A 22,688-nucleotide genomic window follows, 5' to 3' on the forward strand; every position below is an offset into this window, starting at 1 on the left:
TAAAATAAGCCAGTGTGATGAGTAGGTACTTTAGATTGGGTGGTCAGGCCTTTCCCTAAAGGAGATCTCTGATTTGAAATCTGTAAAAAGGAGAAATGGGCTATTGAAAGTTCAGGGAGGGACACTTAAAGCAGGGGAAACCCAAGAACAAATTGTTACAATTTTATATATTTTTATATATACAATTTTATATATTTATATAATATATATAATATACAATTTTATATATTTATATATAAATATATATATTTATATATTATATGTATGTTATATATATAAAATACAATTTTATATTCCTGGCATGAGATTGGAATGTACATTTAAAGAGAAAACTTTCCCCTAACGACACAAACTGGTGTTATTTAAGGGGGTGGTTGTTGGAAAGATTACTGAAGATATTTCATCTTTGATTTACTCCAGGCAATTCCTATGCAGGTGTCCAGCTTTTATCAATAAAGCCTGTAGCTTACTCATAATTGTAATAGAGCAAACTCTAACACTTAGGACAACTCTATTAAGTAGAATACAAATAAGAGAAGAGCCATAAAATGAAATGAATGGTGTGGGATTGTGGCTAAATAACAATGTATGAAATTCTTTCTGAGAACAGGATTGCTATTTCTTGGTGACAAGCAAAATTTCTAATACCCCTCCAGCAATGTTCTCTTTCTTTGGGATACTCTCACAGACTGTCCCCAGATAGCTGTTTCTTTCAACATTCACAACAGATTACTAGTGCAAACACAACAATTACTAAACACTGGTTCTGTTAATTTAAATGTCATAACAACCCTATCAGACCAATCACGTTATTCCATTTCACATGTAGTGAAACTGAGTTTTGGGGAGATTAATTAAAATGTGTTTGGGATTATATTGATAGCAAATGGTAGAGAAGGGGAAATAAGCCCTATATACTCTAACAACTGTGCTCCTAATCCCACCCGCTGAGCTGTCTTATGCATTGCACAGAGCCAGGGACACAGAAGATGCTCAACTGATGCTGGTCTCCTTTCTTGACATTGCCCCAGCACAACAAAGGGGCATCTGTGGCCTGGGAGTTGTGGTTTCTCTCAGTGCTCGAGAACACATAGTGGGGCAACACATAGCCTTGAGAAAAAGTGAAGTTCAGGAACTGAAGGGGAAAGAATTGGCTAAAATGCTAACTATGGTTCTCATGTGGAAATTCACAGCTCAAACATCACTTTCTAGACTTCCAAGGATGAGCCCTTTGCTCCTGTCCATACTTTTGTATTACTGTCAAATATTATTTATTTCTTTGCCTTATAATGACTTAGTCACAGGCCTGGCTCTTTGTAGTCCACAAGTCTTAGAAGGGCAGAACCTAAATTTGTATCCTCAGTGCTTAGCGCAGTGATACAATTGACTATCAAAGAGATATCTGTTGTGTTCATATTTTGTTTTGGACAAAAACACAGCGAGTCTCTGCTCTTGCAGAATAGGAATGACAGGCATTAAGCAATTAGTCAGACAAATGTGATATCAGAAAACAAACATACTTAAATTGTGTATAAATGTTTTGAAAAAGAGGTATTAGGTTCTATGAGAACATAGAATAGAAGTATTTGGACAAGTAAAAGGTCAGAGTTGCATTTTGAAAAAATCATTTTGACTGCAGTGTAAACAGAGTGGAGGGTACTCAGAAAGCCCATGGCCTCAAACTTCAGTGTGCAAAGCAAACATCTAGGCAGCTTCCTTCCAAAGGCAAATTCCTAGATGCCCCACTCTGCCCAGGAGGACTGGGGTAGATGTCCTCCACGTGCCCTCACACACAGCTCTGGGATGTTCTGATGAAGAAGGGCTACAAAACTGCCTGTAACCTTCACTGATAGACAGTCTAAGGGCAAAGACAAGATGGCTGCAGAGAAGGTATAAAAGGAAAGACAGGTGTCCTATCACAGCACAATTTCCTTCAAAAAACAATAGGAATAAAAATAGACACTCAGGGCCGGGCACGGTGGCTCACTCCTGTAATCCCAGCACTTTGGGAGGCCAAGGCGGGCAGATCACTTGAGGCCAGGAGTTTAAGACCAGCTGGCCAACATGGTGAAACCCTGTCTCTACTAAAAAGACAAAAATTAGCTAGGCATGGTGGTGCACGCCTGTATTCCCAGCTATTTGGGAGGTTGAGGCAGGAAAGTTACTTGAACCCAGGAGGTGGAGGTTGCAGTGAGCCAAAACTGCACCACTGCACTCCCAGCCTGGGTGACAGAGTGGGTCTCGGTCTCAAAATTAAAAAAATTTTAAAAAAAGAAAGAAATAGACACTCATAAAAGAACTAGAAATGTCCAGAGTTTGGCACACAACTTTTGCTAGGACATTTTAAAGTATTTGATTATATAAAAATGCAAGCAAATCTCACTCAGTGTTATCTTGAAAACAAACAAATGAAAGAATTTGCTCAATGAATTTGATGCTGCAAATAATGTTAACGGGGAGATAAAAAGCAACCTAAAATGCTTATATTGGGTCTAAATTAAAGGTGAATCGAGCTGCAACCTGCTTTCAAATGAAGATGCTGAATACTACCAAAATTTTGAAATGAAACATTATAAAATGTAAACAAACATTGATTTGATTGTCTAAACTGCATTCAGTACTTCAAATGAATTAAATATGATTGCTGGCTTCAACAATGTAATCACAAATATTCTTAAAAATTTGAGCAAAGGATTACAATCTTGTTTCTCAAAAAGGGACATTTATAATTAAAATAAATATTCGATTTGAAACTTCTCAAGAACTAAATTACCTTCTTCTATTTCAAGAGAAATAGAACTATTTGCAGCCCAGAGAAGCTTATGTTGGGAAAGATTAAGGTGTCTGAGTGGTTTTCGATCTCGCTGTCTGTAATCTCAAAGATAATGTCATATAGAACAGCAAAAAGGACAAAAATTGAAAATCAATGGGACATGTCAATAGGACATTTTAATAACTTTGAAGTACAATTGTTAAGTCATTAAAATGGTAATCAAGAAGTAATCATATTCTTCTTTTTACTACCCCCAAATTTTCCTCTATTTCTCGTGTATCAGTGTCCTTTGCAGCCAGTGCAACTACTTCATTCAGTCAACCTTACCATAGTATATCTACATGACTTCATAAATAGTAGGAACCTGTGAATAAGTCTTATTGTCATGATATGTTTAACAAGTTGTGGCAAACTGTTCTGCTTCCACAATGTCCATCTGAAAAAGTTCCAGACTGTAGATACTCCAAGAAAATCACTGAAGCCAATGGAGGACTGAATATCAAAGAGGGAAGCTACCCAAACCAAATATTTAATTACACCTATTATGTGGCTACCATCTGGCATAGAATTTTGCGGGAACAAAATAAGAGTCTCAAGGGAATCATACAACAAATCCAGGTTTCTGGTATCGATGGCTCCCTTCCATGAAACCCTCTCCACTCTGTAGGTTTATTTGTTCATTCATTCAATGAAAATTAAATGGGTACCTCCTATGTTTCCGTCACACAGAACTGAAAAAATTCAAGTAAAGTGCTTTCCCTCATTGAACTTACCTTCTGGTGTAATGAAATGTCAGTAAGCAAATAAGCAGAAAGATAACATATGTAATACACACACACACACATATACACACACACATATATATATAAATGAAATAGATGTGTAATATAATATGGCATCATGCAGTGATGAATGTAATTTCATTCCTGCATATGTTATCAGGACTTACTGCTTGAGGTGTGTCACTTGTTTTATTTGCATGTACCATATTTGTTTTGTTTTTTTTTCCCTGTGCATCCTTCCCACATCCTGGAAGCTTTTTGAAGACCTGAGCCACATGTATTTTCAGTGTCTGCTCTTTTCACAATGGTTTGCACATTGTAAGTTGTCCAATATATATATAGTATTTGCTGAAATGAATCCCATATCTAAAATTCACTGCTTAAAGCTCCACATGAACATATCTTTGTAGTGTTTCTTCTGGCCACATAGCTTATGCAGGTAGAATAAATGTACGTATGTGGGTATGCCTACTTTACATATGATAATACATCATTTCTTTGGGCATCTCTCTGTAATTTTGGACATTCCTCTGCCTCAAGTTAAACTTTGCAATTCATTAGCTCTGTGACTTGTGAAAGACACTCTATCTCTCTGAATTTTATTTTAATAAATGGAACAATCATAATTCATGTTCCATCAAGTGCTGTCAAATAATATATTAAATGAAGAAAACCACAAGTATAATTTTGGCTCTTATTATTCTCAGAAGTGAGATTTTCAGAGCTTGAGTTGCTAATGTGAGGCTTACAGGTCATATTTGGCTTCTAGATTTGTTTTCCTTGTAATGTTCTTTCCCCTGCTCCCAATTTGACTTGCTTTCTGTAGGCAGGCATTCTCCACGTCTACACAGTCCAAGCTGCATCTATTTCTCACATCTGGCCTCTCTTCACACATGAGGGGGCTGCTTGACCTACGGGAGGTATCTGTGTTTCTAGCCTTTGGTTAGTCACATGAAGCCATTGTCTTGGAACCCATATCCACATGGTGGTAGACTCAGCACCTAGAAGGAAATGAACCTTGTCCACCACACTGTCCACACCCATGTAAGCCTGTCTAAAGTGACATCAGCTATTGTCATTACTGAGATAGGGACCTAAAACAGATGGGATTCTTGGGCTGTTCATTCTCTTCTACAGTGGCAGAACCTGGAATGAATGGATGGATAGATGAACAAATGTGAGAATGAATGAATGAATACATGAACTGAAGGAACAAGATAGGATAACACAGGCCTAAATATCCCTTAGTCCCAGGAAAAAAAAAAAAAAAATTGAAGCAGCAAAAACCAAGTTCTCTTCCAGACCGGGAGCATAGGCCCATAAAAAATATCTAATACTGTTTGATGATGTTATGAAAAAGTAGAAAACCACGATTAGGTTTTGTTTTTTTGTGTGTTTTTTTTTTTTTGGCCAAGATTCAGAAATTGTCAGTCATAAACATTACCTAAAGTCTCTGAGAAAGCTGGGAAGGAGTTTCTCTCTACTTAAACCACCCTTGTAATATATGTCTAAGAATTCCAAATTATTCTAGGGAAAATGATGATATGGATTGAGTCTGAATGAATCAAACTGAAATGGCAATTCACTAAAGATTGTTATGAACTTGAACTCCCTAAGAATGCCGGATGTTAAGTAGTACTTTCTGAGGCAGAGACTTCGTTCCTCTTTTTTGTTTGATTCAACAGAACCTGGCAATGATTCTACATAAAATTGGTCTGATTCATCCTAGTTATTCATTTGCTCTGTGCTTTTGTGTGTACATGATTCATCTTCAGGCACATTTCATGCCTGAAAGCTTACTAGAGCAATGGTTAAACTGGCATTATTTCACTCAAATTCTTCTCTCCAGATGTAAAAACTTACACATCTGGAAGAACTATAAGCAAATATGTAAGAACTGGGACCCACACGCAAAGTGACAAGTGACCCAGGGTCTGTCTCCCCAAAGTGATCCCAAGAAACTGGTCCCTGCCTCTACAAAGGATATAGAGAATACTGGATAAAGCTTCTTGATGAACAGGAATATAAATGCAGGGATAGAAGTGAACTCTTTAAAAGATATATGTGCCAGATCCACCTTGGGGAATACTACAGACAGGCCCAGCTTTTTCTGTATAGACTTACAGCCTGAGCTGAAAGAGTTCATCATTGTTTCATGTTCCCAGAGCATTCCATGGGCTCTGCCATTCATACCTCCATCATCGCTCCATTCATACCTCCATCATCGCTCTTGAGATACTGTGTGACAGTGAGCAAGTAGCGATGCCCTTCTCTGATTCTGACTTCAATAAAGAATTGACTTCCCCACACCTAGATGTAGTTTCTAGCATGTCATAGGCACTAAGTGGGTTTGTTGAATGCATCAGTAGATTAATGACTAAAGACATGATAAATTAACACACTTTGGAAAAAATATCCGGAAGGTAAATCAAGGTTTTCTAGGAAGGCTTTCCCATAATGGAATGTCTATATCCTAGGTTGTGACCTTTGAAATTAATGGAAGAAGTAGGGCAGAAGGGCTAAATACACTATCTCCCAGTTCTTTTCTCATGTTAGTACATTGTTCTAGTTTTACAAATGAGGAATCTGAGATCAAATTGGTCAAGTAACTTTTTCAAAGTCTTCAGATAGTAAATGGTCAAACTAGGATTTGAATGCTGACCTGCGTGAACCCCAAGCTTGTGTTTTCCCTTCAAGACTCCTTTTTTTCCATGACAATGTTTAAGCAGAGACTGAAACACAATCTAAGTAAGAGATGATGGAGAAGCAGTTCCTCCATAGGAAGGGCAGATTAGAGCAGTAAGTTCTATGATCATTTGAAGAAGAAAAATATTGCATATTAACCTGTGTTTCTGCAAACTTAATATATAACAAAAGACTACAATGATGTGTCTTAAAAAATGATGACTCATTTGCTGGAGAAAGCTTTCAAGTACAAATGGAAAGGATAATATTTAAAATTTTCAGCTCAATGTCTATAAAACGCAGTTATTGATCTTTATTGCTAACGTTTTACTTCATGTTTCTAAGGCCAAAAAGTGTCCTTTGTGATCAACGATAGAAAACAATTTCCACCTTCCATTAAGGTCATTATTGCCCTTTCCCTATGGAAAGCTGGCATCTGTGTTAAAATGCAATCATCTTTCACTTGTGGCAGAGTGCTCAGAAACAATTAATTCTTTCCTTTTAAAGTTCAGCTTTATTGCTTCCTGGAAGAATTCCAGATTGTAACAGATAAACCATCCAGAAATAGGCCAGGACTAAATCATTTAGACTGGAGAGAACTCTACTTGCATCCGCATATCCAGGGGCCTCCAGGAGTGGTCTGTGATGTCATCTCAGCTCGTAACAAGCTAGGTGAATGCTGAGGTTTGAGGGTAACAAAAAGTACTTCTCTACTGGCCTGTGACCAGAAATAGAGTCCTGGACCTCAGTGAGCCAGTGTCATTGTGAAATTTGAGGGAAGATTGCTAAAACACTTCTGATTGCTCCATGACTACATAAAAGGGAATACGGTTAGTTATTTCATCAGAGTAGGACGCAGCGTTTTGAAACTAAAATGTCCAAATGGGGTCTATGGAATTACTCTGCTTCCCTTTGCCACAGTGGCCCATGTTGAATTTCATACTAAGGACAAATAATTGGAAGACCGAGAGTTGACAGAACATTATTTGTTAAAAGCACTATGTCTGTTTTTGAAATTAGACTCTTTGGAATCAATGGAATCCTTGTCTTTGAAGAAAACCACCTCTTAGGAGAAAGATGCTGCATATGTACACTGTCAACTTACTCTATCATTATTACCTAATTATAAAATAACATATTTGAAGTGCCTATGTTAATACTATGTCATTTACATATTACTTTACTGAATTTCATGATCTCAGGGGTTCTCTACATGGCAGCAAACATGGGTGTTAATTTTCTGCTTCTCTTTCAATATCTGAGACTTGCCCCTGCCACAGGACCTTTGCACTTGCTGCCTCTGCCCATTCTTTTTTGTTGTTTGTTTTTTGAGACAGAGTCTTGCTCTGTCACCCAGTCTGGAGTGCAGTGGCACGATCTCGGCTCACTGCAACTTCTGCCTCCTGGGTTCAAGTGATTCTCCTGCCTTAGCCTCCCCAGTAGCTGGGATTACAGGCCTGTGCCACCATATCTGGCTAATTTTTGTATTTTTAGTAGAGATGGGGTTTCACCATGTTGGCCCAGCTGATCTCGAACTCCTGACCTCGTGATCCGCCCACCTTGGCCTCCCAAAGTGTTGGGATTACAGGCGTGAGCCACCACGCCTGGCCCTTTTGCTCATTCTTTAGTTTGCAGATCAAATTATCTCTCTTCAAAAATGCTCTTCTCCCTTATTGAGTATTAATATTCCTTTTCAACCTTACCACTCTTCTGTTTCCCTTATGTTTCTCTGTTTATTTTCTTTATTGAAAAATTTAACAGCTGATTCCATTCTGCTTATTCATGTCTTTGCTTATTTCCTGTTTTCCTTTCTCTCTGGAAAGTAAGATTTGTGAAAGCAGAGATCCAGGCTGCCTTGTTTGTCACAGAATTCTTAGAGTCCACAGCAGCTCTTGGCTCATATCAGATACTCCATGAATATTTGTTAAATATACTTTTCAAATAAAAGAAATATCCCAAGGAGGAAAAGGGATTTCTACTCACCTGCAGCACTCCTGTACAGGAATCCAAAAAGATGCATCCTTTGGGTTCTTTGGATATTTTCTCATCTTTGTAAAAATTCATAATGTAGGAATTATCTGGCAACTGAGTCAGCTGGAAGTAGCGCTTTTTGAATGACTAAAAGATATAAGGAGATATTCAAATTGTAATGTGCTCTTACTCATAGAAATTAGAATTATTCTAATTCCTTCAGGAGTGCTATATTTCTAGGACATTTTTTCTAGAGAAGAGCATCCCTACTTCCTCATAAATAAAATATTACATGAAACATAAACTCAATGAAAATGGCTCTTTTCTGTGCTGTGACCTGAGGAGGGAGTGTGAAGAAAGGTGACAGAGACCAAGATGAGTCTTGATGTCTCCCTACCCGAACAGTAACGGTGTTGTTCACGGTGCTGTTAAAATTCCCCTTGTAGAGCCAGCCGGACTTGAAAACGCCAGTTCCTCCTGCTCCTCCACCCCCCTTGGAAGACGAGTGGGAAGTGGTATCCTGTTGGAAAGGCATATTAGCATGACAGCCATCTTTTGTGGACCCTAGATCGTAGGTAGACACTGCATTTAAAAAAGAGACTTCTTTTCCTCTCTTCAACTTATCTTAAATAAGCATGTTCAATTTCAGAACAAACGTGATTCATTTTGACTAAAAGCCTTACCACCAACAGCTACTACAACTCACAACAAACCGGTCAGAACTCAAAACTTTTAGTGCAAGACAAACTAATTATCCTCATGTTTTAAACATCTCACTTTCAACTCTTTACTTACTTCATCCTTATCAGCATCTTCATGGTCAATCTCAAAGGAATGTGAAGGAAGCTTCTCTGGTTTGTATTCTGCTCTGATATTAAAAAAAAAAAAAGCTTCTGATTTATCATTGGAGACGGTTTTCATTTTAAATTGCTCCCCAGGTAACAATAACAACTATGGTGCTGGTATTCTTACAGATTTTTGTAAAATAATGTAATCTTTTGAGTGTCTCATGTCCTTTGGAAGTATTAACTTTCCTCTACCATGATATCTTATCTCCTGTATATAAATCTCTATTTTAAAGCATGGAGTTACTAACTAACTAACTAACTATATATATATATATGTATTTGAGACAGTCTCACTGTCGCCCAGGCTGAAGTGCAGTGGTGTGATCTCAGCTCACTGCAACCTTCACCTCCTGGGTTGAAGCGATTCCCACGCTGCAGCACCCCCCCACCCCTGCCCAGTAGTACCTGGGATTACAGGCATATACCACCATTTTTGTATTTTTTTGTGGAGATGGGGTTTTGTCATGTTGATCAGGCTGGTCTTGAACTCCTGGCCTCAAACTATCCTCCCGCCTCGGCCTCCCAAAGTGCTGGGATTATAGGCATGAGCCACTGGCGTTCAGCCTTCTAATTACATAAACTTACACATACCTTTTTGAGTTAGATGTAGGCAAGCAGGACAATTTGAAAGGTTGGGGAGTTTCTATTTTCCTTCCCCCACATTTGTAGGTGGAATATTAAGTGGTGATATTTTCATTGTGATTTCTTTTTTTTTTTTTTTTTTTTTTTGAGACGGAGTCTTGCTCTGTCACCCAGGCTGGAGTGCAGTGGCCGGATCTCAGCTCACTGCAAGCTCCGCCTCCCGGGTTCATGCCATTCTCCTGCCTCAGCCTCCCGAGTAGCTGGGACTACAGGCACCCGCCACCTCGCCCGGCTAGTTTTTTGTAATTTTTAGTAGAGATGGGGTTTCACCGTGTTAGCCAGGATGGTCTCGATCTCCTGACCTCGTGATCCGCCCGTCTCGGCCTCCCAAAGTGCTGGGATTACAGGCTTGAGCCACCGCGCCCGGCCCTCATTGTGATTTCTGTGTCATCTGTATGTGACATACTCAAGGGTACACAATGGTCATTGGAAGAGTCCAGCTCTGAAGAACCATGATCCTGAGAACCAGTCTGTACTATGGCCACTAGGCTGTGCTGCTCCCTAACCATGGCCTCCTCAAAAATGTGCACCAAAGGGACTGGTAGCAATTACACTCTGTGCACTTTCATGGTATCCTAGAAATGCCTATTTAAGTTGCAACATCTCTGACCAGAGAAGCAACAGTGTGCATCTGGTTTTATAAATGGTAAAATAAACCATAAATAAGTTTTCTTTGGCTTGATTCTATCTCATAACTAATGGTTGAATGGAAACCAGACAATACCACCAAAAGTACAGGCATTTCTTGATGTCTAGCTGTGTGGCCCCCTTTACTATATAAAATCCCATATAAAAATTTCATGGGATGTTTTTCTTTTGTAAAGTAAATTTTATTGTGTATGCCTGAGGTTTACAACATGGTGGTATGGGAGGGATACATATAGACAGTAAAATGGTATTGTAGTGAAGCAAATTAACATAACTATCATCTCAATAGTTACTTTTTTGTAACAAGAGCAGTAAAATCTACTGATTTAACTAAAATCACTAATGCAATATGATTTCACTAACTTTAGTCCTCTTGTTGTACATTAGCTCTCTAGACTTCATCCTGCACATGTGCTACTTTGCATCAGTTCATCAACTCCTCCCTGTTTCCTCTCACCCCTGGTAACTGTTGGTGAGAATGCAGATTGCTACAGGCATTATGGAAAACAGTATGGATATTTCTAAGTAAATTAAAAATGGAACTAGCATATGACCCAGCAATTCCTCTTCTGGGTATATATTTGAAGGAGATAAAGTCGCCAGCTTATAAAGATGTCTGCACTCCCGTCATCATTGCAGCATTATTCATACTAGCCAATATATAGAAACATTCTAAGTGTTTAAAACAGGAATGGATAAAGATAATGTTTAATATATTAATATATGCCTCTGTGTGTGTGTGTGTGTGTGTGTGTGTGTGTGTAGCATTCTCTTTATTCCTCTGTCAATGGACACTTAGGATGTTTCCATATGTGTGTGTGTATACATGTGTGAATATATGTGTGTCTTTGTATTGTATATGTGTGTGAATATATATGTGTGTGCATGTATGTATGAATATGAGTATCCGTATATATGTGTGTGAATATAGGTGCATGTATGTGTATATGTGTGTGAATACGTGTGTGTGTGTAGCATTCTTTTTATTCATTCCCCTGTCAATGGACACTTAGGATATTTCCATGTATATGTGTGTGTATGTGTATATGTATGTGAATATATATGTGTTTGTATGTATATGTATGTGAATATATGTGTGTATGTATTTATGTGAATAAAATATATGCATGTGCATGTATATATGTGTGAATATATATGTGTGTATGTATATGTGGTATGAACGTGTATGTATGTGTGTGAATATATGTGTTTGTGTGTGTGAATATATATGTGTGTGAATGTTTTTGTATGTGTGTGTGTATATATATGTGTGTATGTGTGTGTGAATATATGTGTGTGAATATATGTGTTTATGTGTGTGTGTGACTACCTATGTGTGTATGTATATAATAATGTGTGTGTGTATAAAATGGAATATTATTCAGCCTTAAAAAGTAGGGATTCTGCCATTTGCCATGATATGGATGGACCTGGAGGACATTATGCTAAATGAAATAAGCCAGAAGTGGGAAAAAAACCCTGTAGGGTCTCATTTATATGTGGAATCTTTAAAAAATCAAATATACAGAGATAATAAAATGGTATTTGTTTTAAGATTATTTATATTGTGTGAAAGCAACCTCTGAATCTGAGTATTGAGAAAGAAAAGATCAGAGGCGCATTTAGTATTCACATCACAAATTATTCCCTATGTTGATGGCACTCCAGATAGGAAGGTGAATGATCAGGGCTCTTTAGGCTTAAGTATGCATCAAATTACTATGCTGTGCGCTCACATAGGTGTTAAGTAAGGGCTTCCAAATACTCTTACCCTCCCTTCATTTTCAGCAGGGAAAGTTAGAGCACAAAAGGAACATTGGCTTCACTGTTAAACTATGAAAAGCCTGAGATCAGAACCATGTTCTCCATTCCTGATAAGAAGCGTTTTTTATTGTGGTAAAATAGACATAACATGGAGATTTATCATTGTAACCACTTTTAAGACATGGTATTAGAAGCCTGCATTTAGGAAAGGTGAATCTTTAATAAGCACATTAAGTAAGATTGCTGCTATTTCTCTCTTCCAAAGGAGGTTATCTTTCCTTCTTGCAGAGCCTTAGAGATAGTCAAGCCTATCAGTGATGCCTGCACTGATGTTAACTTGTTCTGCCTCTTTTGGTCAGGGTCCACGTTATGGGAGGGCAGAGGAAGCAGCAGAAGACATAGAGTTCTTTTAGGATCACTGGGAAATTCTTGATACCGCACCAAAAATATTCCTTTTTCTCCTTACTACCATCTAACATGCTCCGAACAAGAAGCAGTCTCTCTCACCGTCTAATTTGACTGGCAAAAATAAAGCCTGTAAATACAACCCTTCCCTCTCTCCCCCTCCTGTGAGAGGTGACATGTTGCCTGAGATTCAGAGGAAGGTTCCAATGGTTGATTTCAGAGCAATTGCTCGAGGTACCTTGTCTGCAGAGAATAGAAGAAGAGTGTTCCACGATTCTTAAAATGATGGCACAGCAGTAAAGAAAGAACAGAGGAAACATCGCAAGTGAATGAAAAAGAGTGAATCGGGAAAACTAAGGAAGAGGCAACAAAGACAAACTTGAATGTGGAATGTCAATATTTGGCCCCGTGCTAGTCATTTCCCATCAGTTTCATTTGACCTTGATGCAATGGTATTTGTTTCTGAACCTCCTATTCTATCCTCTTTGGCCAGCATGGCTTATCCTTCCTTCCAAAAGAATAATTTTGTAGGCATTTGTTCTCAATAACTGTGGATCACAATACAGGCCAGGCGTCTCACTAATGCCAGTTTCTGCAAGATACTTATAAACAAGGAGGAGACAAAGCCTTTCAAACTAGTAACGATGTAAAAACAAAAAAGTGAAGAAACAAAGTAAGGTTCTCATGAATTTCAACTTAAAAGGCTAAATGCTTGCAAAAGTTTTTTCTCACAAATCTCCCAGTTGAGAGGTGGAAATAATGACTGAGATAGCCTATACATTTCACAAAAGTTTCACAAAAGCCCATAGGTTTAGTGACTTATGACCAACTCAGCTCAGAATGCTGCAGAAGTGTCTGTCACTGGAGGATGGCTAAACAAACTACAGTAGATCCACACACAGGAACGTTACTTAGAAAAGAAAAGAAGCTACTGACACGTGCAACAACGTGGACATCGCTCAGAAGCATTGTGCTAAGGAAAAAAAGCTAGAAACAAGAACACACATGGTATGATTCCACAGTTATGAAAATCAGAGCACTCATTGTCTCTTGGGGGAGAGAAAAGGAGAGGTAAGGGTTAACCAGGGAAGGGTGGCAGTTAACTCTTTGGGGTGATAACATTGTTCTGTTATCTCAACAGAGGTTTGAGTCGCACAGGTGTACTGTGGTCAAAAGTTATCAAATGGTTCACGTACAATTTGCACATTTTCTTGTATGTACGTTTTATATCAAAAGAGAAAAAATGAACTACAGATGTCTATAGCTGTATTTAAAGGTGTGCATTTTGAAGAGTTTAAAGAGGCAGTGTGTTAATGTTTTAAATTCCACTTTAAAATGACCAAAAATAAAACAAATTGATAGATCTCTAGAAGGATGGATGGATGGATGGATGGATGGATGGATGGATGGATGGATGGATAGCAGGTTGTATAAAACAAAATATAGCAAAACATAAAAGACACATTCTAGATGGTGGGAATAGTGGGATTAATTGTATACCAATCTTTTAACTTTCTCCTAGGTTTAAAATTTGCAAAAAACTTTAAAAATGATGTGTGAAAATTTTGAAAGTGTTGAAATTATACATAGAGTGACCAAAAATGATGCCTTCTGAACTGATTCTTTTTTAGAGTAAAGATAATAAAAATTGTACAACAGATACATATAAGGTATTCTCAAAGTAAACGTTGAGTAAAAATTTCTCAATGATTTTTCCCTGGTATTTTTGAAGAATAGATGATTTAGAAAAGAGAGAAGAGAGCTTCAGACAAATGATTGGAAATGTTTTTAAGAATTTCCTAAATGTCATATTTAACACTATATTACAACTTATGACATTCCCATACTTTCTTTAATAAAATAAAACTTTATTTAAACATCCATTTTAAGTATTAATGATTCAAAAATAACTCAGAAAATATGAGACAGAGAATACCAATGAAGTCAATAGCAAAACTCAGAAGATATGAAACAGAAAATACCAATGAAGTCAATAGCAAAACTCAGCCAACCCCAGTAGTCCCTAGCCATATCCATGCTGATCTTAATCTTCATTTAAAAAATCTGTGCAGACCACAGAGTGTCAATTTAAGTCAGATCTGGGGCTAGGGTTATAGTGCATGTAAGCATGTCACTTCATTGGTGGCTTTTCTTAATTCTGAGTTTGCTTGATCAAATTCAGTGTGCATTATTGAGAGCCGTCTTAATTCTTGGGGGCCATTCTCCTTTGCTATTCAACATTCCAGTTTCCAGATATTACCTGGCATCCAGAAGAGCTGCAATAATGTCAACCGCATATCAGAAAGTAAGTTCCTGAACCGAGGAAGTTTGCATTCTAGGGGACTAGAGAGTCAATCATGAATTAAGCATAAATAAGATAATTTCTCTGAGTGAAAATGGTTGTTAAGAAAATCAAGGCTGTGTGCAGCAGCTCACGGCTGTAAATCCCAGCACTTTGGGAGGCTGAAGCTGGTGGGTCACATGAAGTCAGGAGTTAAAGACTGGCCTGGCCAACATAGTGAAACCCTGTCTCCACTAAAAACACAAAAAATTTAGCCAGGCATGGTGGCGCACACCTGTAATCCCAGCTACTTGGGAGGCTGAGGCAGGAGGATCCTTTGAATCTGGGAGGTGGAGGTTGCAGTGAGCTGAGATTGTGCCACCACTGCATTCCAGCCTGGGGACAAAGTGAGACCCTGTCTCAAAAAAAAAAAAAAAAAAGAAAGAAAGAAAAGAAAAAAATCAAAGAGGAGAAAGAGGAGAAGAGCAAAGAGTGATCCTTGTGGAAATGGCAAAGGCCAAGTGTAGAAAGACTCTTCAAGGATGGCCTTTCTTGGGAGGTAACATTTAAACTGAGGAGGAGAAGCAGCTGATTGTGTGATGACCTAGGAGAAAATCCCCTGGCAGAGGGAGCTGCAAGAGTACAGGTTCTGAGGAGGGGCCAAGCATGGAGCATCCAGAAGGAAGGCTGTAGGGGCTGGAAACAGTGCAGGAGGGAGGGCTGCGGGAGGGAGGCCTGTCCAATGCCCCTGGGCAGGGAAGGCAGACAGTGCTTGGATCATTGCTGAGGCTTGAGGGCTACTGAAGATTCTTATTTCCCAATCTAGTTTTAAAAAATCCACAAGGCACAGCCTCCTGCCTTTCAAGAGCCATCTTCACGCTCAGTCAGATGTCTGTGGGGCTACTATGCAATGACTTTTCTCTTTCAAAGGTCATGAAAAGATTAGCACCTGTGGCTATTGATTTTAAAATTTTTCCCCCAGGACCACTGTGTGATCTCTAAGAGCCTCGGGGACCCCAAGATAAAGGGCTCATCCCAGACCTTACCCTTTGGTGTTTGCATCCAACATTGGTAGTAACTATAGGCAGCCTCATTTCCCCTTTCTCCACCCAAATGACCTGGATTGCCCAGTGTGGGGATGCCTGAGTGCCCCATCAGTTAAAATTCCCTCTCAGTTTGGGGTATTTTCCCTCTCAGTTTCCTAGTTTCTGCTATAAAATGGGGATAACAGTTCCTATTCCATAGGGTTATGAGTGTTAAATGAGATAATGCATGTATGACACCCAGCACATTCTGGCTCACTGTAGACACTCAAGAAAATGCTCTTTTATTAAAAAAAAAAAAAAAATCTGTTCTATTTCAGCCCAGCTAAGCTGGTCACACTTTATTTGATCTTTAGTCACAATTCATACTCTTACGAATTTTTCTTCCTTACATCTTCTTTCTATCAAATCGACCATGGTAAAAATTTGTAATATGTCACACATCTCTGTATTTTACCCAGTGGATTAACGAAATCAGTGGCATCATATATTTTTATGCTGCTTTTTTCTTCTGGGATCTCCAAGTTCAGTGCTGATTTCTATTGCTAGTGTGTAAAGGCTTACATTTTCCATTCTAGCCTGAAATCATCTATCTCTTCAGTATCTTCCTATGGACCCTTGCTTAAAAATTAAAAAAGTGAAAATCTTAAGGGTCAATAATACACATTTAAATTTAAAGAATAAATTTCACCGATTTTTTTGCTTTTCTATAATTGCAGATTTTCATTTTGCAGTCTCAGCAACTCATAAAAAGAAATAAGCAATTTAAATTGGTAGCAGACATAGGAGAATTCTTCTAATCCAGGAGGTATGAAAATGATTTACTTCTGTTAGCCTCAGAAGACCCAAGTAAATTATCTGTTTCCATTACTGACCTAAATACAGGTAGTCTTTAGAGGGGAATGCTTAGCTTTGTAAAATCATTTTAAAGAATAATTCTGCTGTTCAGTGCTCATCTTCATTGTTCTGGGGTATATCTGAAAGGGTTATATTTTAGAACTTCTGATTTTCAGTTTGAATACGTAAAGTTTCTTACTTTGTGGCAGTCTGATTCTTCCCTTTCTTGGTATCAACTTCCACTTTCTTTAGTTAAAGTAAGGGAGATTCTCAACACTATTTCAGTTAATTTTTAAAATTTCTTCTCATGAGATTAATCTTGCGAACTATGAGAATCGCAATTTAGCAATAATGTCCAGGACTGGTTCTTTCTCGAGATACTTCATTGTTTTAACAGAGGAAGAATACTGTGAATGTGAAATCTCTAATTTGCTTTCTTTATAGCATCATGAATATAAGGAAAGATGAATAGTGTTTGGGGATACAGACACTGAAGACTGTAATGGACCTAAAGACGGTGGGGAATACATTTAGTTAACAGGACGGCTAAACACTGCTGTCTCCATCCTCTCAACTTGAGATGCAGTCTCCCAACTTCTTAGACACAGCTTCCGAGTTGTAACCACTTCTCAGAACTATTTTCAGAAAGAGGAAGTCCTGATGTTAAAGGATGCTTTGCTTTTCAGTTGTGCCTACAAAAAGTGTGTCATGAACACCCGGACATTTTGAATGTAACAATTACTCATGAAAGCTCAGGGTGTGGTGAACTTTCCCAACATGAAGTTGCGAGAGCTTGTCTATCAGCAGCGACTCAAGTCTAAAAGAATGCTCAAAGATCTGGTAAACGTTACTGTTCAGTGTTTTGAAAAAAGATTTGCAGTTTAGAAGGGACATAATATTTTTGTCTTCACGGTAATGAAACCCCAAAAGAAATGGCCTCCTCCTGTCTTTTTCTTCAACTGCCACCCCTGCAGTCCCATTCTCCACAGAGTAGCCCAATAGTTCTTTCAAAGAGGTAAATCAGATCATGCCACACCGCTGGTTGAAATTTCCCAAGGCTTTTCTTGGAATGAAAGTAAAATCCAAGCTCCTTTCCAGGGCACACAGGGTCCCTTGCCTAAGGTCCTTGGTTTCATCTTACTATGCCCCTTCCATCCTTAAGCTCTGGCCTTCCTGACTCATTCTGCTCAAGTGACCATACTGGTTCCCACCACTTCAGGGTCTTTGCCTTGCTGCTTCTCCAGAATCCTTTCCCAAGATGCCCGTGTTGGCAGCTACTGTTGATTCATATCCAAGATCAAATGCCACCTTCTTAAATCTAGTTCATAATCCCTCTTTCAAATTCCACATTCAGAAATTGAGAGGAGCGCTTCTAAATATACAAGTCTTGAAAGCATGCTTCTGGGTCCACAGGAAATCTAGCAAAGTGGTTCCCAATTCTGTACCATGCATCTATTAAAAATTAGATCCAATGTGTATCATCTCAGTGCTTCACTTGAGGAAAGTGTTAATAAAAGCTTAACTTTTGATTGTTCCAAGTGTTTTTCTGAATTATTTACATAATCTTAGCTTGATGAACCAGTGAGTTGGGTAGTAGCAGTTCAAGGAAGTTCTTTAAATATGAGCAAATCCAATCCTATCCAGGAATATTATATTTTAAAATTTGCCATTTACTCAGTTCGTTCGTCCAATAAATGATTATAGTACTGCACACCTACTATGTGCCAGGCATTCTTCTTACAGGCCTGCAGGGTATTCTGCAGGGAAAAGTCCCTGCCCTTTGGGGATTTTTACTTTAGAAGGGGAAACAGATATTGAATTAATTTCTATTTTTGTTCAGGTAGTCAGGTGAGCTTTTCTGCGGAGGTGACATTTGAGCAGAAGCAGAACAAAATTACTTTCTCCAAAGGCTTATGTTCCTAAGACTCAGGAACAAAATTAGGGGTTTATTTTCCTTTTGGTTGTGTGTGTGCATGCGTGTGTGTGTGTGTGTGTGTGTATATTATAGATGCAATGTATATTTTATATATAAAATATATATATTTTACATATATATTACATATATACATATGTACATGTGTACATATGTACATATACACATGTACATATGTATATATGTAAAAATATATATAAAAATAAAAAACAAAATATAAAAACATAAAATATAAAAAACATATAAAATATATATGTAATATATATATTTTATATATATATATTTTGTGGAAGTTGTTTATTTTCATGACTTCTGATATCCCAGCATGCAAATGCATGAAACAAGAAATATGAATGCTATATTGTCAGAAAAACTATTTGGCCATAGGGTACTTTTCTAATCCTCTTGTGCCTGCTATAGAAAAAACAGCTCACAAAATAATAACACAATGATAAATGAACGTCAAAACTACATTTAAAAATTAAATCAGAGTATATTTATATCTCAATCCAAACTCTGTGAAGTGCAAGCTACACATGTTGAACAAAATGTCCTATCTTGACTCTTATGTGTACATTTTGGAAAATGTGCCTTGACAGAAGATTAATGTACGTGTATTCACAAACAATGGCAGGACTAGAACAGAGGACGTCATCTATATTTGGAAAAGATCAATAAGTGCTTATCACAGGTTCTTACCGGGGTAGCTGTCGAATGTCTCCAGAATATTGTTCATATTTGTAGTTTACCACATGCCACTGGGAACTATAAAATTTACAAGCCTGAAAGAAAGAAAAATGACAATTATTAATATAAAATTATCATTAAAAGGCTGGGCGCGGTGGCGCACGCCTGTAATCCCAGCACTTTGAGAGGCCGAGGCGAGTGGATCACCTGAGGTCAGGAGTTCGAGGCCAAACTGACCAACATGGCAAAACCCCGAAACCCCGTCTCTACTAAAAATACAAAAATTAGCTGGGCGTGGTGGCAGGTGCCTGTAATCCCAGCTACCCGGGGAGGCTGAGACATGAGAATAGCTTGAACCCAGGAGGCGGAGGTTGCAGTGAGCCCAGATCGCTCCATTGCACTCTAGGTTGGGTGACAGAGTGAGACTTCGTCTCAAAAAAAAAAAAAAAAAAAAAAAAAAAATTTAAAAAGAATCAGCTGCCTGAGCAAAAAGTACCATGAAGACAGGTCTTGTGCCTCTGGGGCGGTATGAATGCTAGCAACTTAAAGGTAGGTAAGGAGATTGCTCTTTCTAATCATTTTCCATTTCCTGTGGAAATCTAACCATTTCCATTCCATTCCTCCATTAAATAGGAGGAACTATTTAATATATTTACTCTATTTTACTCTACCAAAAAAACTAATGTAATCACCCCTGAATGCTACCGGACATGCCGCTAACCTCAAGAACCATCATTTTTCAGCTTCCCTTGGCAAGCCCTGACATGATCTTAGAGTTCTTAGTAGGAAAAGATGTTGTTATTTATATGAGAGCCTTTTGTCATGATTTTAGCCCGTTCCTTCTTGTTCTTACTTCAGTGACCAATCTTCCATTTTGTATCGTTGCTTCTGTTAGCCTGAAACTAGCTTTTCAGTTTTATCCCATGCCTTCTAAGGCACAGCCTTTCTCTGCGATTATTCACAGGTTCTATTTTGTTTTATTTTATTTTTAATTTTTGTGGGTATATTGTAGGTGTGTATATTTACAGGTTACATGAGATGTTTTGATACATGCATGTAATGTGTAATAACCACATCATGGAAAATGGGGTATCCATCCCCTCAAACATTTATTGTTTGTGTTATGAACCATCCAATCATACTCTTTTTGTAATTTTTAAATGTACAATTAAATTATTATTGACTATAGTCACCCTGTTGTGCTATCAAATAGTAGGCCTTATTCATTCTAATTTTTTTTTGTACCCATTAGCCATCCCCACCTCCCCTCCACCCCAGCCTCTGGTCACCACCCTTCTACTCCCTTTCTCTGTGGGTTGAATTTTTTTCATTTTTGGATCCCATAAGTAAGTGAGAACATGTGATGTTTGTCTTTCCGTGCCTGGCTTATTTCACTTAACATAATGATCTCCAGTTTATTCATAGATTTTATAAGCAGATGTGAATAACTGATAAGCAAAAATGATTTAGAAACGTTAATGGCACAAAATAGTTATATAGTGGTATGTAATGGCTGATTATATAATATTTATGGATGGCAAATATTTTCCAAACACCTGCCATGCACCCAGCACGGTACTGATCATAGATTTGTAACGGGATTTCACCTGATGACTTTTGAAACTCCTTTCTATTCTAAAATTACGTGATTCTGGAGAGTAAGCAGCTATTATTTGGATTATAGGAACACCTGTTCTTTAGCATTGGGGGAATATGAAGAGTAATAAACCTATTGCACTGTGAGGAGTAAAGACCTGTGATTGTCTTTGTAAGCAAGAAGGGAATAGGTAAGGTGCAGGACTGCTGCAGCAAATAAAGTGCTAACACTGCCTTTGCAGAAAGGATGGAGGGGTGTGGCCTAGTGGGCATCATAGAAAGGGGAATGGAGAACACATGTTCCAGGCATGAGGCTCGAGATGCATGAAAAAGGCAAGGAGAGAGGATGGGGCTCTTGTGGATTTCTCTGGCCTGGAGTTCTCTCAGCACCACGGCTTTATTTGTTCAGGGAGGTGCCCACACACAAACTGGGGACTGAGGACAAAACAAGGGGTGACCCTGGGACAAAAGTGGGTGTTGGAGGATGACAGCTATGAATGCAGGACAAAAGGAGAGCTTGAAAACAAAACAGTGGCAAGACAGATGAATGTAGAAAAGAGTAGTAAAACGGAAGTCAGGGGATCTAGAAGTACTGGAATGGATGGGGAATTTGAGCAAAAGAGTATGGTGAGCTGTAGCAACTTGCCAATGCCTGAGCCAATTCTGCAAAGCACGTGTTTTTGGAAATAAGAGGAAAAATGAGACTTTTTTTTTTTTTTTTTTTAGACGGAGTCTCGCTCTGTCGCCCAGGTTGGAGTGCAGTGGTGAAATCTCAGCTCACTGCAAGCTCCGCCTCCTGGGTTCACGCCATTCTCCTGCCTCAGCCTCCCGAGTAGCTGGGACTACAGGCACCTGCCACCACGCCTGGTTAGTTTTTTGTATTTTTAGTAGAGACGGGGTTTCATCGTGTTAGCCAGGATGGTCTCCATCTCCTGACCTCGTGATCTGCCCGCCTTGGCCTCCCAAAGTGCTGGGATTACAGGTGTGAGCCACTGCACCTGGCTGAAAATTGAGCCTTAATACACTCCTTTGCTGAAATGTTTTGTCTTCATTTTGGATAAAGATGCCAGGGATTTAGACAAGGAGCATATAGGTCAACAGTATCCCAAGCCAAGGAGACAGAACTTTCATGGTTATAATTCTTTCTCATCCCCTCTCTTTTCCTTTCCTTTCCTTTCTTTCTACCTTGCTGTTGTTCTCAAATGAAACAAAATCCATTTTAAAATGGAAAAAGAAGAGCATAAAACCCACTCCCTTTTTGCATTCCCTTTCAATCCTTTTTCTGTTGCATAGTTTTATGTAGTTCCCCTCTAAGTATTTATTTGAATATGAATATTGTTTTTTATTTACTTAATAACATATTCTATAGATTTTTACACTTGCTTTCTAATTTTATGACCACTTTAAGTAGAATAAAATATTATCCCCTGATTCACTAGCCTAGTCTTCTCATCTTGGAGATCATTCATTCATGCATTCATTGAACAAACATTGAGCCCTACTAGGTTACCTGGAGTTGTTCTGGGTAGTGTGAATATAGCAGGGAACAAAAAGCAAAAGTCCATGCCCTCTTGGATTGACCTCCTTTTGAGGAGCTGATCAATAAACTAAAAACTAAGTAAATTGTGTTATATGTTAGAAAACAGTGGTGTCAAGGCCGGGTGCGGTGGCTCAAGCCTGTAATCCCAGCACTTTGGGAGGCCGAGACGGGCGGATCACAAGGTCAGGAGATCGAGACCATCCTGGCGAACCCGGTGAAACCCCGTCTCTACTAAAAAATAAAAAAAAAAAAA

At 38.5% G+C, this 22,688-nt stretch overlaps 1 protein-coding gene across 4 annotated transcripts in view; it reads right to left on the reverse strand.

The window, feature by feature from the left end:
• Positions 1-22,688, reverse strand: part of DOCK10 (dedicator of cytokinesis 10) — a 279,740-nt gene that overhangs the window by 112,880 nt on the left and 144,172 nt on the right. For all 4 annotated transcript variants that reach the window (XM_025404350.1, XM_025404349.1, XM_025404348.1 and 1 more), the window contains exons 4-7: positions 19,312-19,394; positions 9,007-9,079; positions 8,609-8,731; positions 8,224-8,358 (exon numbers count right to left, since the gene is read on the reverse strand). In XM_025404350.1, coding sequence (XP_025260135.1) covers positions 8,224-8,358; positions 8,609-8,731; positions 9,007-9,079; positions 19,312-19,394 — 414 coding nt within the window. The remainder of the gene's footprint in view (positions 1-8,223; positions 8,359-8,608; positions 8,732-9,006; positions 9,080-19,311; positions 19,395-22,688) is intronic.

Source organism: Theropithecus gelada, chromosome 12 (assembly GCF_003255815.1).
Source record: "Theropithecus gelada isolate Dixy chromosome 12, Tgel_1.0, whole genome shotgun sequence".
NCBI classification, from domain to species: domain Eukaryota; kingdom Metazoa; phylum Chordata; class Mammalia; order Primates; family Cercopithecidae; genus Theropithecus; species Theropithecus gelada.